Genomic DNA, 15,453 nt, shown 5'->3' on the forward strand with positions numbered 1-15,453 from the left:
CCAAACAGAACTGGGGTGAGCAAAGCCCTAGTCTAAGGGGCAGAGGCTGTGGATAGCAGGTGCTCCAGTGACGCCCCAAGTTCCCTTTGGTCTTAGATGCATTCTTTGGAAGAGCGCTTCCTTTGTGATTGAGGTATGTCGACCTGAGTGCTTAGAGATTTATATAATCTCCGTGTTTACAGGGACATAGGGGAGGACGCGTTACATAGCCGAGCAGTACTCTTGGCATCAGGATTTCAGGAGCATCTGGAGCTGTCTGGGCACTTTTTCAGAGCCAGCTGCCGTCATTGTATAGAGGATGCCAAGAGCCCACAGGAAGACAGAGCCATCGGCTCTGAGGCCAGAGCGCCAATACTTTTGAATTGGGGTGAAGGGTTAATTTGTAATTGTTGGTTTGCGTTTCCTAACTCTCTCTATGACACCCCGATGGCTTATAATGGGACGTGGGTAGTTACAGTTATGAGAATGGGGTCCGAGCTGGGAGGGGCTGTGAAAGATCTGCAGTGTAGAGGAAACCGTGGCCTGGGTACATCTTTGTCAAATCGTGCGCCTTTGAGATGGGCCACCGTGATGCTGGTGGGCATCTCTGGGATCTGTGAAGTTTCCTGAAAATTCAGCAAGCTGGAAAGGCCTCAGTCCTCAGAGCTCCAGGGATCCCCAAGAGGACACAGGAGCGAGGGCCCCTCAGCAGTACAAAATATTGTTGAATCTCGGGAGTATTTCAGGGAACGTGTGGCATTTTTAGGAGGCTTTTATTTAGCTATACTCTGCTTTATGCGGTAGGGATGGGCCCAATCAGTTGAGTGGCTTGTCTGTAATTAACGTCTCAGAGGCAGTGGAGAGCTATGGATAAGCGCTCCAGCTCTGGAACCAGACCACCTGTGTGCAGATCCTGGCTCTGCCACAGCTCTCTGAGACCCTGCATGGTCACATGGCAGAGTTGTGCTCCATTTCCCTCCTCTGTAAATGTAACAGTACCTGCTTGGACCTTGTTGGGTCATTAGGACCAGCGAACGAGGCAGTTCCTGTAAAGCAATTAGAAGAGCACTTGGCTGCAGTGTTAGCAAAGAGCTTGTTGTCTCAGCGAGTCTGGGCTGTTGTAACAAAATACCACAGACTGCGTGGCTTGTACGCAACAAACGTTTATTTCTCACAATTCTGGAGGCTGGGAAGTCCAAGGTCATGAGTGGCAGATTTGATGTCTGTTGAAGGCCTGCTTTCTGGTTGCAGACTGCCCGCTGTTCGCCCAGTGGAAGGGGCAAGGAATCTCTCTGTGGCTCCGCCCTCATGACCCAATCAACCCCAAAGGCCCCGCCTCCTAACACGGTCACATTGGGGATTAGGTTTCAACATAAGAATTTTGGGGGGGGACACAGACTTTTAGTCCATACCACTTATTAAGGAAATAATAAACATGTATTCTAACAGTTTGGTTCCATAAAGTTGTACATTATTTTCAAGGGTCTCAGATTGAATCCTTTTCTAAAATGAGGAAACATTTTGTAAAGTAAATAATTATTTCTGATATTATGTATTATACGTTTGAATTTTCATATATTAAATTTGGGTAAAATGATAGATGTCATGTTACATTTCCTCTCTTAATATAAGCATGTTAATTTTAGGTAATAGCTAACCTTTTTTTAGCACCTACTAGCCTGTATCTGAAGTACTGTTCCTGTTGCTTGTTATGTATTAACTAATTTAATCTTCCTGGTAACTCGCTACATTAATTACTGTTATATTTCTCACGTTACGGTGAGGAATCTGGGTATAGAGAAGTTAATTGGCTTGCCCAAATTCACACACTTAACCTGTGGTGATTCTTTATTTCTAGCTGCTGTACATGTCATGAATTCCCTATTCTGGAAAGTTCTCAGGCAGAAGTAGTACAACTACTTGTTGGGGGCTGGGTGGTAGGGGGTGCTATCAGAGGGGCCTGAAGCATTTGATCGGGTGCACCTTCAGAACCTTGGTTGTAGGTAACAGACGTGACTTGTCAATTCAGGCAGAAAAGTCATGCATCTACCAATGCATACCGTTTAGCACACAGGATCCACAGAAGGCTAAAGAACAGGGGTGAGCAGAAATTGAGGAGGCAAAGCCCCCTGCCCCAGTCTGGGAGGATACTGTTAACTCTGGAGGGCCTCCACCAACCCGGCTGCTACCGCGGCCCCCAGGCCTGGCCACGGAAAACAACTTCCAACGGCCCGTCCCCCTGCCCAGACCTCTGGATGCAGCTCGCTGGCAGGAGCATCTCACTGGCCAGGCTCAGGTCACGTGACACACTCCAGTTGCTTCCCTCCTTCGTTCACCCTTAGGTTTGGCACCTGGAAAGCAGAGTCTGTTCCCCTTTTATCTAGGGTGTCCTTACCCCAACCCCTGCCTGAAAATAAACAGGAGAGTTTTGAGGTGATAGGCAGCCAAAATGACAAATGTCCCTTCCGTTAAGAGACTTCGACTAGATGCTTCCCAAGTTCCCTGGTAGCCCCACGATTCTGAGTCTACTCTTTATGAGGGCTGGTATTTCCCTGGAGCACCTGGAGTGGAGCTCTATACCGATTAGGCTTCCATGAATGTTTCTCACTGAAGATAATGAGTATGTTGGCCTTTGTCACAAAAGAAAATAAGGATGCACACTTATTTATAAGCTCTAGCTTTTTGATTCAGAGCAGAGTGTTTGAGCTGTGAGCTTTTGTTTATCAGGAAAGAAGTTGATGTTTATCGTTCTTCTTCACAAAAGGAGGCAGAAAAGCACTTAAACCTTTAAATGTCTCCGTGTACACATTTGAGTGCTTAGTGGTTATATTGCAATGAATTCGTTGAGTGGAGCTGTAGAACAAACCTCATTTTGATCATTATCTACCTACTTCTCTCCACATACTGACTCCTTTGCCTACTTCCACCAATGTGATCATCATTCTGGTTTCCTTCTTCATCATCCCTCATCCCCCTTCCCTAAGTCAGTTTCCAAGCACTGGCTTTTCACCGCTTGGCGTTCTCTCCTTAATACCTGTCCTGCCCCACGTGCTCCCAGCCCGTGCCGCCCCACACCTGGGTTAGGTCTTCCCGCACCACCCCGTCTCACCCACTTGATCTTCTCAGCGAGGTGCTTTCCTCTTTTTACACCCACTGTGCTTCTTAAAGGCACAGTAATGCTTTCTTGTTGCTCATCTGTGTAGCAGAGCAGGTAAGAGGGCTCTGGCGACAGATTCAGATCCCAGCTCTGCTATTCAGTGTTTTTATTAGTGAGAGGTGTATCCAGAAGTAATGAACAAAACCACCATATAGTGAGTGCCTTAACCAAATATGAGTATTTTTTCCCTATGGCAGGAAGTCTGAGGAGAGGCAGCTGCAGCATCTCATGATATCAGAGGCCCGGCGCCTTCTCTCTTTCTGCTCAGTCATTCTAGAGGGTAGCATTTGTCCTCATGCTTCTCACTTCCTGGCCGCCCCACCTCCAGTATTGAGTCTGTGTCCCGGGCGGAAGAAGGACCAGGGCTGAGGGCAAAGTGTATGCCAACTGCAGGTGCCCTCCCCTTAACTTCTGCCAACATCCTGCTCTAGGACGGAGTCACATGTCCACCCCCGAGTTTTTGACGAAGTGTGTCTCCAGTGGGATCAGAATAAGGGACCAAGTGTCCGTTTTACATCCTACACCATCATTAGCATGGGCCTATTAACTGCTTATACTTCGCTTCTTAATATATTTTTTAGGGCAGGTTTTCACAGTAAACCAACCAGCACAGTATTTACTGTGACTTTCTCTGTGAATACCATTTAAAATCCTGGAATTCTTTCCTCTCCTCTCACCCCTTCACTTTACCTGTATCATGACCTTCTCTGTGGCTGCTTTGTCTCTCAGCCCCAGCCCCCTGCCCCTCCCTCCTTGGGCATCCATGAATCCTAAGCATCCCACCTGTCCTTCTCCTCCGCTCCCGGGCTGCAGGGAGCGTCGCTGGAGAAGAGGGGCCACGTGGTGCCGTAGGTGCCACCGCATGTCCACGTGGTGCCGTAGGTGCCACCGCATGTCCACATCAGTCTTTGAGGTGACCCTGATGGGAGCTGTCTGCCCTCTCAGGGTGAAGGTTTTGTTGCTGTTTAAGGCTTTTCTGTTCATTTAAAAACCTCCTCGGGAGAAGGCCTCACGTGAGAGGCCCATTGTTCCAGGGGCCTGGCTTTCTAACCCATCTCTGCACTTTCTTCTCTGCCTGCTAGTTCCCCTCAGGTTGCCTCCCCAGTCTCTCTTTCTCTCTGTCTCTTTCTCTGTCGTTCTCTCTAATAAACACACACACACACACACACACACACACACACACACACACACACCCCTGCATACACAGACCTTCCGTGCCATGGGTTTGCGCCGGAGACTCTGGGGGCCCCCTTCACTCCCTCCATCTCACCAGCCACCCGCTCCTTCCTTGGGTGGCCCTTCCTTGCTGATTCTAATTCAGACACATTTCTTGCTTCTGTCCTTGTTTCTGAAGTCCCTGGACCATTCTATCCACCTTATTCCTGGCCTTCATCCACCCTGGTCATACACCCCCCTGGTCATACACCCCCCTCATCCCATGATCTCCCTTAGGTTCTGACATGGTCGTGTCACTCTATGCAGAAACCAGAGGCTCCTCATGGATTGGGTGACCTGCATTTGTAGATCTCCCGCCTCAGGCGGGCACTGAGGAGACATTGAAGACAGGATCTCTGCCCTGGATAGTTTCTCAGAGTGGGACTGGGCTGGGCTGGACTGGGCTGGGCTGGGCTGGGCTGGGCTGGGCTGGACTGGGTTGGGCTGGGCTGGGGCGGGTGAAGACATCACATTAACACAGGTATGAACTCTGGGAGCACAGAGGAGGGAGAACCAAAGCTGGGGAGGGGGAGGGAGATGGAACAACTCAGACAAGGAGCCACCACGTCAGACTCTCAGTGACGCGGCCCCAGCCGCGCCTGCCTTCTGGCCGCCCGTGCCCTCAGCTGGGTTTATACTGGACCACTTGTCATTGGCACGTCGAAGCATCCTCTTTCGTGCCTCCACGTCCTTGTTTGTCCCCCCTCTTCCCGGAGCACCGTTTCTGAATCCTAGCTGTGTTTTCTCCCTTCTCATCCAACAGAACTGGCTCAAGTACCAGTCTGCCAGGACGCCGTTCCCGATGCCCGTGACCGCTTTCCCACAGTACTTTCTGTTTCCTCCGCTTGGGACACTTGTCAGTTGGGACCTTGTATTTGAGTAGTTTGTGTACCTGCCTCTTTGCCTGTATTAGATGAAAAGCTCCTTGGGATCAAGGGTTGTGTTGTAGTCAGCTGTGGATTGCCCCCGGCTTCTGGCCCAGGGGGCTGCCTCGGGGGGCGCCTCGGGAGGGTTCGGAGGAGCAGGGTGCTTTAAGCATTCCAGGGAAGCCGATGTGGTAGGACTGCTCTTAGTGCGCACAGACGCACACTCACACCTGCCCAGCTGCGCCACCGGCAATTCTTACCTGTCTGCATTTGTTCTTCTTTCCAATCCAGTGCTTAGAAAGAGCCATGAAGTTTGCCTTTGAGGAGTTCCACCTCTGGTACCAGTTTGCTCTGTCACTCATGGCTGCTGGAAAAGTGAGTCTCCCTTTCTGACATGCAGTCCTCTGTGTTGATGGTTAACTTGAATTTCATGGGATGATGTGATGCCTGGTAGATGTCTACACCAGCTACTTGAAACTGTCCTGTGGTCATTTATAAATGAGTGATCGAATTTAATTATTTGGGGGACAACATGGACACATCATTGAGAAGAAAATTTTGAAATTCTTGCCTTTTTCTAGTGTTTGTAACTTTATTTATCTGAAGCTGTAAGGTCAGTTCTTCACACTGACCCCTTTCACTCATTTGAGAGTGTAAACTATTCCTGGCAGGGGAAATCTGCTAATTATCTGTAGCAAGATGTGATCTGAGACCGTGTACGGTATTGGTTGAAAGCAAGGGCTGTGGAGAGAGAGGCCTGGTGCGGACCTCGAAGCCGTGTGACCCATGGCAGGTCACTTAGTGTCTCAGCTTCCTCTTCCGTCTCATGGAGAAATGGTACCGACTTCATAGAATTGTCATCAGGTAGTGAGATGATACCCACAAGGTGTTTAGCATAGGACCCCCAAAACGAACACACTCAATAAAGATAATAGCCACTGTTATTCTTGTTAATTTGGGCCCTTTAGTGAATTGTAAAGTCTGAGACACAAGATTATTGGGGCGAAGTGGAGTGGTATGCTTTCCATTCTGAATGGTATGCTTTAAATTAGATAGTTTCTTTTTTATAATAATGTAAACCTCCACTGTCTTTATTTTTTTCTTACTTTTACAATGGCTACACAAGTAGGGAATAAAACTAGGGGGATTCGGGGCAGCGTTTTCACTTGTTTTAACCACAGTTTACTCCCCGGTCCCCCAAAAGTTCCAAGCTCAGGTTATCTCCATCCCCAGGCCCTTGCTTCATTGGGTGAAAGTTGGAAAACCTCATCAAGAGTGTATCCTAACCAGAAACCCCACTGGGAAGGCTTTAGTATTTGGTTCTGTCAAAAATTTTGAGTTTCACAGAAATGATCTCCTTTTGCCAAGTCTGCTCGCGCGGTGAAGGTGCTGAAAGAGTGCATCCGCCTGAAGCCGGACGACGCCACCATCCCACTTCTGGCCGCAAAGCTGTGCGTGGGCTCCCTTCACTGGGTGAGTGGGGCTGGGGCCCTCCGCGTGTGCGGGGGCTGCCACCCTTTTGATTCCTAGGCAGAGAGGAAATAGTAGCAGTGCATCAGCTACACAAAAGCAAGGCTGTTCAGAGCCCCGGGCTTCTGGCCCAGGCTACAGCCCTCCTCAGGCCTCAACCCCACCCCAAGGACTTCGGGGAATCAGTACAACTCCAGATTTTTCTTTTTCATGGGAATGTGCTTCAAAAGTAGAAATGGTAAGATGGAATTGGAATTCCTACTCAGACGCATCCTGTATGTAAGTCATATGGGACTGAAAAAGTCTATGTCACTCAGTGATTCCCTCTTAGGAGAGCCTGAGCTTTTCTGTAAAGCCAAGAGTCAACCTCTACTTTAGCTCATGTGTAAACCCAGCTTCCTTCATTCCTCTTCCTGCACAGAGGCTTTCCGCTTCCAGTGTTCTTGTTCAGCTTTGAATCTGGGAAGAGCCTGATTTGTAACAATTGTAGTACCTCAAAAACGTACTGTTTGAGCAGAAACTAGAAAACTCAATTGATCGCCACATACAATGGAGTTTTAATGTCTTTCTCTAACTTCATGTCAAGGTTAGTGATAAGAAGAAGTTGCCCAAAAGACTGAGGCACGTGGCTAAGGTTTTCTACCATGACGGTCCTTGCTGCTCTTTTTTTTCCATTTATTCTCACCCAGCAGGGCGAAAGTAAACATTGTGAAGAAAGTGTCCTACTTTGGTCAAATTTTTCTTGGGAAAGTGTGGAAGAAAAAACACATTTTGAAATGTGGCTCTCACCTGAAACACAGCCGTGAAGGTGTTGTGTGGTCCGTGCAGGTTTTAACACTTTGGTGTGGCAAGTGAGGGGACATGCAGGCAGGCCCCGAGAGTGGCTGGAGCAGTGGACCGAATCTTTCGGTTTTGAAAATGCCAGCTTCCAGCTGTGACTCTGCCGCACTCCTTCCAGCGATGGCACCATTCATCACCATAACACCTAACATAAACCTGACTCTCTTTTACAAGATGAGAATAACAAATCTTTTCTGTATATTTTTTACATTTTTATCATTAAAATTTCCAAATACCGCAAAAGTAAGGAGTATAATCAACTATCGTCCATGTACTATCTCCCAGCTTCAGTAACATCGGCACTTACCATACCCCGAAGGAGCAAACCTTATTATTTTTGCCTCTAGTGAGCTGTGCAAAAGGTCTTATTGTGGGTGTAGTTTACAGGTGCACATTCTTCCCTTTGGAATCTGCCAGTGCGAGGTCTGTGTGCGGTGTACTGTAAAATAAATAGATGGAGTTTTGAAATTTCTAACAGCTTGTGGGAAAGGGAATCCAAGCCTAAAAGATTCTTTATGTCATGCAAAAAAGGAAAGACCCAAGCACAAAATATTTCAAGAACTTTATTCTTTACAAATTATACATACATGTATACATAGCTTCTGAATACCTAGCACAATCTAATCACAGAGCCAATCAGTGAAAAACAGAGACGACAAAGAGCCCCACCAAGTATGCAAGTGACCTTGGAAAAGAGGGCAAAAAAGCGATAAGGAAAGGTTGAAAGCAAAAAGGCAAGGTGGGAATCCTGAGGACTGTTGAGAAGCTGAAATACAGAAAACAGAATCACCAGAGTGGAACTGGAAGATCTGGGAGTTATTTTCACAGTGACTCATCAGAAATCGCTTAGGACAGCAGATGCTTACGGGAACTCATGTTAGAAATTCTGCAGGATGTTGGTGTTGTTTTTAACTTACCTGGTTTTTCAGTTGGAAGAGGCTGAGAAGTTTGCCAAAACCGTCGTTGATGCGGGAGAGAAAACGTCAGAGTTCAAGGCCAAAGGCTACTTGGCCCTGGGGCTTACGTACAGTCTGCAGGCCACTGACGGTGAGCGAAGTCCCCGCCCACGGGAGCTGGGGAGCCACCAAGTCTGCACTGCAGGACCGGCCCATCCCCTGTCTCAGGAGGGCGCATGGCTGGTTCCTCGTTTGCCGTCCTGTGGGGACCTGCCACCGCTGTCCTCTTTGCTTGGACCGGTCGGAGAATGGGAGGGAAGAAATGCAGGCCCCGTGCCCCGGCTCCCAGGCCCTCTTCACAGGTGCACTGTGCTGGTGGTGCCCAGCTGGCAGCTGTAGGGATCTGTCCTGAGGAGTGAGGTGAGCAGGGCCCTGAGAGAGAATTCACCCCACCCGGCCTTCACCTGACTCTGCCCCAGCGCTTGGCCTGAGCTCTCCCCATGTGGAGGGATGCTGGGTCTTAGGCTAGGAATGTAGAAGCATTCAGGGCCCACCTCCTCCAGAAAGCATCCCTTGATTTATCAGTACCTGCCCCTTCTCCATTTGCACTTTTTTTTTTTTTAAAAACAACTCTTTTTTATTTATTTATGTTTTGGCCGCTCCGCGCAGCATGTGGGATCTTAGTTCCCCAGCCAGGGATCGAGCCCATGCCCCCTGCAGTGGGAGCGCGGTGTCTTAACCACTGGACCGCCAGGGAAGTCCCCATTTGCACATTTTAATTCACGGATACGTACACGTGTAGTATAGTGGCTCGTAGCACATGCAGTGACATTACACGTTTGGGATGTATTTACTGTTTTGGTGGATGGGCTTCCGGCTAAAAAAAAAAAATCTTAATTATGTTTTCTATACTTAATGAGTTTTCAATTATATGTTTGCAGAAAGGGTAAATTGGTAAATTGTTTTTCTGAACTTTCTATTATTCCTTTTACATTTTGTTGTTAAATGTAACACAAATACCAAAAAAAATCTCAAAAATGATTGTCCAACTCAGTGAATTAGTATAAGGGAAAGTATTCTTATAAGCAGCACCCTGCTTAGGAGATAGAACCTTGCCAGCTACCTGGGAGCCCTTTACGTGCCCCTCCCAATCACAAGCCCCCTTAAGAGAAGACACTACCCTGACTTTTATGGTATTCATTTTCTTTTGCTTTCTTTGTAATTTTGCTATAGTTTATTTTACATGTTACCCCAAATCTTTCTTTCCTCTGCCCTAAAATATCAAAGACCCTGGAGAAGTTTTGCATATCAACTGATTTTCAGTCATAGATTTTTTTGCTAATTTTTCATATACACTGACAATACCCAGAACATTTTTTTAACTATAGTAGGCTTTCAGTGAAGGGTAAATTTCATAGCATATGTTTATCCATATAACTTCTTAGTTGATACTCTACACCTAATTTTGGGAGAGTCACGTGACCCTGCTGGGTCTCATCTGTATCCAGGGTTCCCTTGGGACAGCTCTCTGGGTGCCTCTAGCTCATTGACTGTTGTTCTAAGTTAGTCATGGCTTACAGCTACATCCAGCTCTGGGCAGCCTTCCACCATCCTCAGCGCGATGTCAGGATGGGATCTGCCATGTTGGATTTGTTAGATAAGGACCATCTCCAGGTGCAGCCATCAACAGGTTCCTCTAGGAGTTTTTCTGTTGTCCCCGTAAAAAGTACCTTTTTAGTTTCTACAAGGCTCTAAGGTGGCATTTCTCACATGCTGTCTACAGGGGAAGTGTTGAGCTGATTTTCCAGTATCAGTGTTGGGTTTGCCCTGTCTGTCCCTGGTGTTCACATCAAGGCATTAAAGGTCCTAGCCATTGCCTCCGTGAATTAAACTGGCCTTCCATGGCATCAGGCTAGTGTCCTTGGTTTTCGGTGCCAGAAGGAACTCTGAAGGCCGTCAAATCCACCCACTGGGGCTTGAATCTCTTCTCTTCCATTCTGGCAGAGCCATTCTTCACCCGTGAATTACATGCCTGCCCTTGAGAATGGTTTCCTCTCTGGAGTTCCCAGCTGGTCTTTTGAAGACAGGCTGCTATTCCTGGGGGTACCAAGAGTGACCAGCCAACTCTCACTCTCGCCTTGGCATGGTTCCACAGTTATGCCCAACAAGTGCAAGGGCCTCAGGCTGACACGGCCTTCGTTTCCCATCCTCGACAGTGCCTGGGGCAGGACTGGGCACATAAGCTCCCAGAATTTGTTGCTCTTAATCCAGTCAAATGTTTAGTTTTGTGATGAGTTTTCTATTTGTCAGAAACTCCCTGATCTCCCATGCCACTGACTAATCGAACCCTTTTCTTAGCTTCTTTGCGAGGGATGCAGGAGGTCCTACAGAGAAAGGCGCTTCTTGCATTTCAGAGGTGAGTGGGAGTTCATCTTTTCACTCGGCTGTACATAATGACACCAAAGTATGATAAGTATAAAAAGAAGAGATATTTATAAAGATTATGTAAACAGTATTTTACCCCTGGGAGTCTTTCCTCTCGAGTACCGAACAGACAGTATAAAACTTGCTGCATCACTTGTTGCCATGTAAATCTGCATTCTTGATATGTTTATTCATTCCTAATAAAGCAATTTCAGCTCTAAGAGAGGTACTTTTTTATGTCTAGGGAGATGATTCCTTTTATTAAAGATATTTTTTATCATCTAGAAAAAGCATCATTCTTTGCAACCTTTTTTTTTTAATGTGTCAATCTGCAGATTTTTATATTACGAAATGAAAAGGCCAGATTTTAGGGCAGTCTCTGAAATACTTATAAGACAGTCAGGCCAGCAGGTCCCAGGTCTCTCCATCCCCTCCATGCTCCATAATACCTTATGCTTATCTCCATCACTGTACCTTTCATGAAATTAGGAGAAGGCCTTATAATTAGAGACCGCTTGCATGTCACAGTGGCCTTTCACACCCCTTACTTGATCCTCACCCCACACCAATAAGGTAGATGGAACAAGTCGTGTGTTCACTGCAGGTGAGGGACCGAGATGCAGGGATAAAGAGCCAGGATCCTGTAGCTATTGAGGTCAGGAAGGTCAAGGTCTCTGACGCTGACTGGCTTCTCTGGTACCTACTACACCACACTTCCCTCATTTTATTCTTACTGCAGGCATAATAAATCACTAACATGAATCACTGTCTGAAAGTATAGCCCCATGATGTCCAATCTAGAATTGGTATTGATCCTGTCAGCTTAAATATACCTGAGTTACTTGATTTCTTGGAATTATATTAGAAACTTAGTTACTTAACCAAAAGTTTTACGAGGACCTCTCAATACCTAATAACCGTTGTTAGATTTCTTTCCTTAGAACTAGGGCTGCCTGTAGGTTTGTCACAGTGTACATGCTCCTTTTTTATCACGAAATCATTAGCACTTGGTTTCAGTTAGTCTGAAACACTTTCATCTCTTTTCTTTCCATTTCCTAGCAGGCGTGCCCATAGCTCCTTCACGCTGCCAGTCCTAGACTGGTTAATGACAGAAGGTACCAACTGACAGCAGCAAACAGACCTCCTATCTCTGTGCTAAGTTTTTGTTGATATCCTTCAGCACGGAGTGTGGAAAGCATTTCCATTTCAAATGATTTGGAGTTTTAAATTTTCCAGTCCTAGTTTGTAAAACCCACACATGGATGCCTAAGAAAGTGGTCATTACATCTGTTTCACTGTTTCACTTTCCTTAAATCAGCTCATCTTACTGGCTCTCTAAAAACAGCCATGGTGGTGGTCTGCCTTGAGCCGCAGAATTCATAACTTCATGTTATATAACAGCTGTTCCATTGGCCTGAATTTCTTTTTGTTCCTCTTTTGCTTAGTTTCTAATTCAAAGGGATTTTTAAAATATTAGTTCATATGGGAATAAAGTGGAATAAAATCCTACTAACCTACGTGATTCTATTGGGGAAGGCTAACCTAAATTTGTATTTATGTGTATTTAAGGGTATTTTTCAAAGTAATAAAAATATTTGGTTTCAAGTATGCATGAACTAGGACTATCCTAGTGTACTGTACAGAAGTCTATAAGGGAAAGATTTTAAGTAAATAAGAAGGATCTGTATTACTTCTTACATGTAAATGAGTATTTAAAAATCACTTGGATGAGAAATATTTTCTTACTATATATTTTAAATCTTCTCCCCACAATTCTGTTAATACTATTGTTTAGCAAATTTTGTTTAAAAAGAAAACGATGTATCTCAAAAAGTGGTGAGGTTGCAGATATAGCGTGTGAAAATTAACTCAATTATGACTGGAGTCAGAATTCAAAAAGGTTTGCTCTCTCCTGGATTCAGAGAGGTGATTTTTGAAGACATCCCAGTTGCATGATTGCATCTTAATGTTGAGACCCTCAGCTGTTCATACACTCATAAGCTGAGCCCAAGAGGCTGAACCAATTCATATGTCCTGTACAAAATTATAGTGAAGAAAGACTGTTGTTTGCAAAGCTTTCTAAGATGCTGTATTGATCTCAGTGGTGGCTCCTGGGGGCTCTCACATCCTACAGAGAAAAGCCAGGCTGGAAACAGTCGAGCGCATGTCTCAGTGACTTGCCCCCCAGCGTGCAGGAATCCGGGCTGCGTGGTGTCACTGGTGTTTATCACTCAGTGTGGTAGAAGGGACACAATCTCACAATCTCACTTTTATTTTCCTCTCCCACTCCTAGCTTGAATTTAAGTTTGAATGTGGTATGTTTTGTGGGTATGGAGTGACCAGCCAGCCCGGTTTGTTGGGAACTGAGCAGTTTCCCAGAATATGGGACTTTCAGTGCAAACACCAGGAAAATACAGGACAAACCAGGACAAGTGGGTCATCCTATGTGTGTAAGTAATGGGAGGTCCCTGAGTAATAGATTTAACCAGGTTTGCACTTTTCTTTCTTAACATAATGATACACTAATCCCATGTCTACTGTAATCAGGATTGAAGGGGACTTCAAGGAGAATTGGCTAAATAAGGCAGCAGGGTGATATGGTGGAGAGACCAGGCCTCGGAATTTCACTTCTGGCTTTACCTCTTTTGCTTGATGTTCTCGAACAAGATGCTTAATAGTAGATGCTTCATAAATTGTAGTTATTATTGTTACAAGGGGTACATGTCTTAATGGACCAGGGTCAAAATTGATCAGCTGTCTCTGTATTCTTGGTTCAGCTCCAGAGGATGTTGGAGCCAGAGTTTAGGAGAATGATGGGGTGGACCTCAGGACGATCTAAGTTTTAGCCAGGTGATCTGGGAGGCCCATTGCATGCACTCCAGTAGCAGTCTGGCATACCCTTCTCAGGGCACTGCTCGTACTGCACTGTAATGATCATTTAGGTCTCCCCCTCTGTGGTGTTGGGGGGAGCTCCTCAAGGAAAGGCACTTGTATTATTCATCTCCAAGCTCCCTAAAAGTTAACACAGGGCCTGGCATCACAGTAGGTACTGCATAATGTGGATGGATGGGTGGATGGATGGATGGATGGAGAGATGAAGGGGTAGATGGATGGATGGGTGGATGGGTGGATAGATGGGTGCCCTCAGTGGGCCAGTGTCTTGCAATTCTTTCTTTTCCTATGGAATAAAAATGGAATTAATGAGTATGGAGGTGCTTTGACAAGGGAAGCACTTTGTGAGCACCCCTGTAGTGACATTTTTTAGGTCTCTGATTTTCTCTTAGCAGCCTCACCAGGTGCTCACAGCATGGGAATGGGATTCATAGCGCTGCTCTAAATTCATGTACAGAGTCCAGCAAGCTTGCAGTTTTCAAGATCACTAATGTCCTTCCTCTCACCTGCATTGCTTGATGATTTCTGTCAAGCACATTTTCTGTGGGCATACAAACTTGGTGTTGTCACAGGAAGCCTAGCTGCCAAAGTTGTCCCGCGCAACTGGAGCATGTTTTCAGGACTCTACCTGAGATGAACATCTTGCACTTTTTCTAGTTTTTTTGAGCATCTCCATGTTTCCTTTTTTCTTTCATAGGCTAAAGTGGCCAGTTTAACGTATTAGCCAAATTATTGAAATAAGGTTTTTTTTTAAATGTGTGTGCTTAAGTTGTGCCTCATTAGAAATTTGGCTGTTGGATATTCATTATTAGCCAAGTTGACGATTCTTCCGACGTTGTCCTAATGTACCCCAGTGATGCCAAGATTTCTAGCACTTCTGTTTGTTTCTTAGTGCTGTGGCTAACAGTTAATAATCATTTGAAGAGGCTAAGGTAGGGCCTTTGGTCAGAACTATTCTTATCCACACCCTGAGTTCACCAGACCATTGTCAGCTTTTCACTTGGTTGGTGTTGGGTAGAAACAACCGTGATTTGATTTAACTTCATTTGTAAAAACTCTAGACTGTGCTGAGAAAATTACAGCTCTGTGGAATTCTTTTTGAGGGTTGTAGAAAGCTGGTTTAATTGTGAAAGAAGATGAGATAAAATAAATAATGCTAAATTCAAAGTCTCTTCATAATCCATTTTGTATTCATTTTCCCTGAATAATTGGGAGAGACAGAAACCATGACATTCCAATCTCACTTTTTATGAACACCAAAGAAAAATATTCTTTGATGTATAAATTCATGGAAAAACCAATGCCTGTCAAGTAATAAAAACTGGGGCATGCTGAGTAGGCCTCTGCTAGAAATAAGGCATCTCAAAGGGCAACACAGGCAAATCCTCCGCCTCAGCCTCTTAGACTAAAGTGAGAAGAGTCCTAAGGCAGTGTCTGGAGGCAAACTTACTAGTGAAGATTCCCCAGGGATGGGAGTTTTGCTCTTAAGGTTAAAAAAAGGACAGAGAACATCCCCCACCCCCTAGTTCCCCCCAGTTGCTTGTGGTAAGATACAGTTGACTTCCACATAAAAGCAAGAATGACGTGTCTGCCATCCAGTAGGAGGTCAGCATAGCCTCTTCCCATTGGTGTCAAAAGCCAGTTGATAGACTAAGTCTGGTGTCTGGCCACAAAGTCTTACATGTCTTGGTTGCATGTAATTAGTTAAACTGCA

General features: G+C 45.7%; 1 protein-coding gene across 7 annotated transcripts in view; it reads left to right on the forward strand.

The window, feature by feature from the left end:
* The window catches only part of TTC7B (tetratricopeptide repeat domain 7B), a 237,868-nt gene that overhangs the window by 132,688 nt on the left and 89,727 nt on the right, over nucleotides 1-15,453 (forward strand). For all 7 annotated transcript variants that reach the window (XM_060004050.1, XM_060004048.1, XM_060004047.1 and 4 more), the window contains 4 exons: nucleotides 5,509-5,592; nucleotides 6,586-6,690; nucleotides 8,457-8,574; nucleotides 10,782-10,839. In XM_060004050.1, the coding sequence (XP_059860033.1) occupies nucleotides 5,509-5,592; nucleotides 6,586-6,690; nucleotides 8,457-8,574; nucleotides 10,782-10,839 (365 nt within the window). The remainder of the gene's footprint in view (nucleotides 1-5,508; nucleotides 5,593-6,585; nucleotides 6,691-8,456; nucleotides 8,575-10,781; nucleotides 10,840-15,453) is intronic.

Source organism: Delphinus delphis, chromosome 2 (assembly GCF_949987515.2).
Source record: "Delphinus delphis chromosome 2, mDelDel1.2, whole genome shotgun sequence".
NCBI lineage: Eukaryota > Metazoa > Chordata > Mammalia > Artiodactyla > Delphinidae > Delphinus > Delphinus delphis.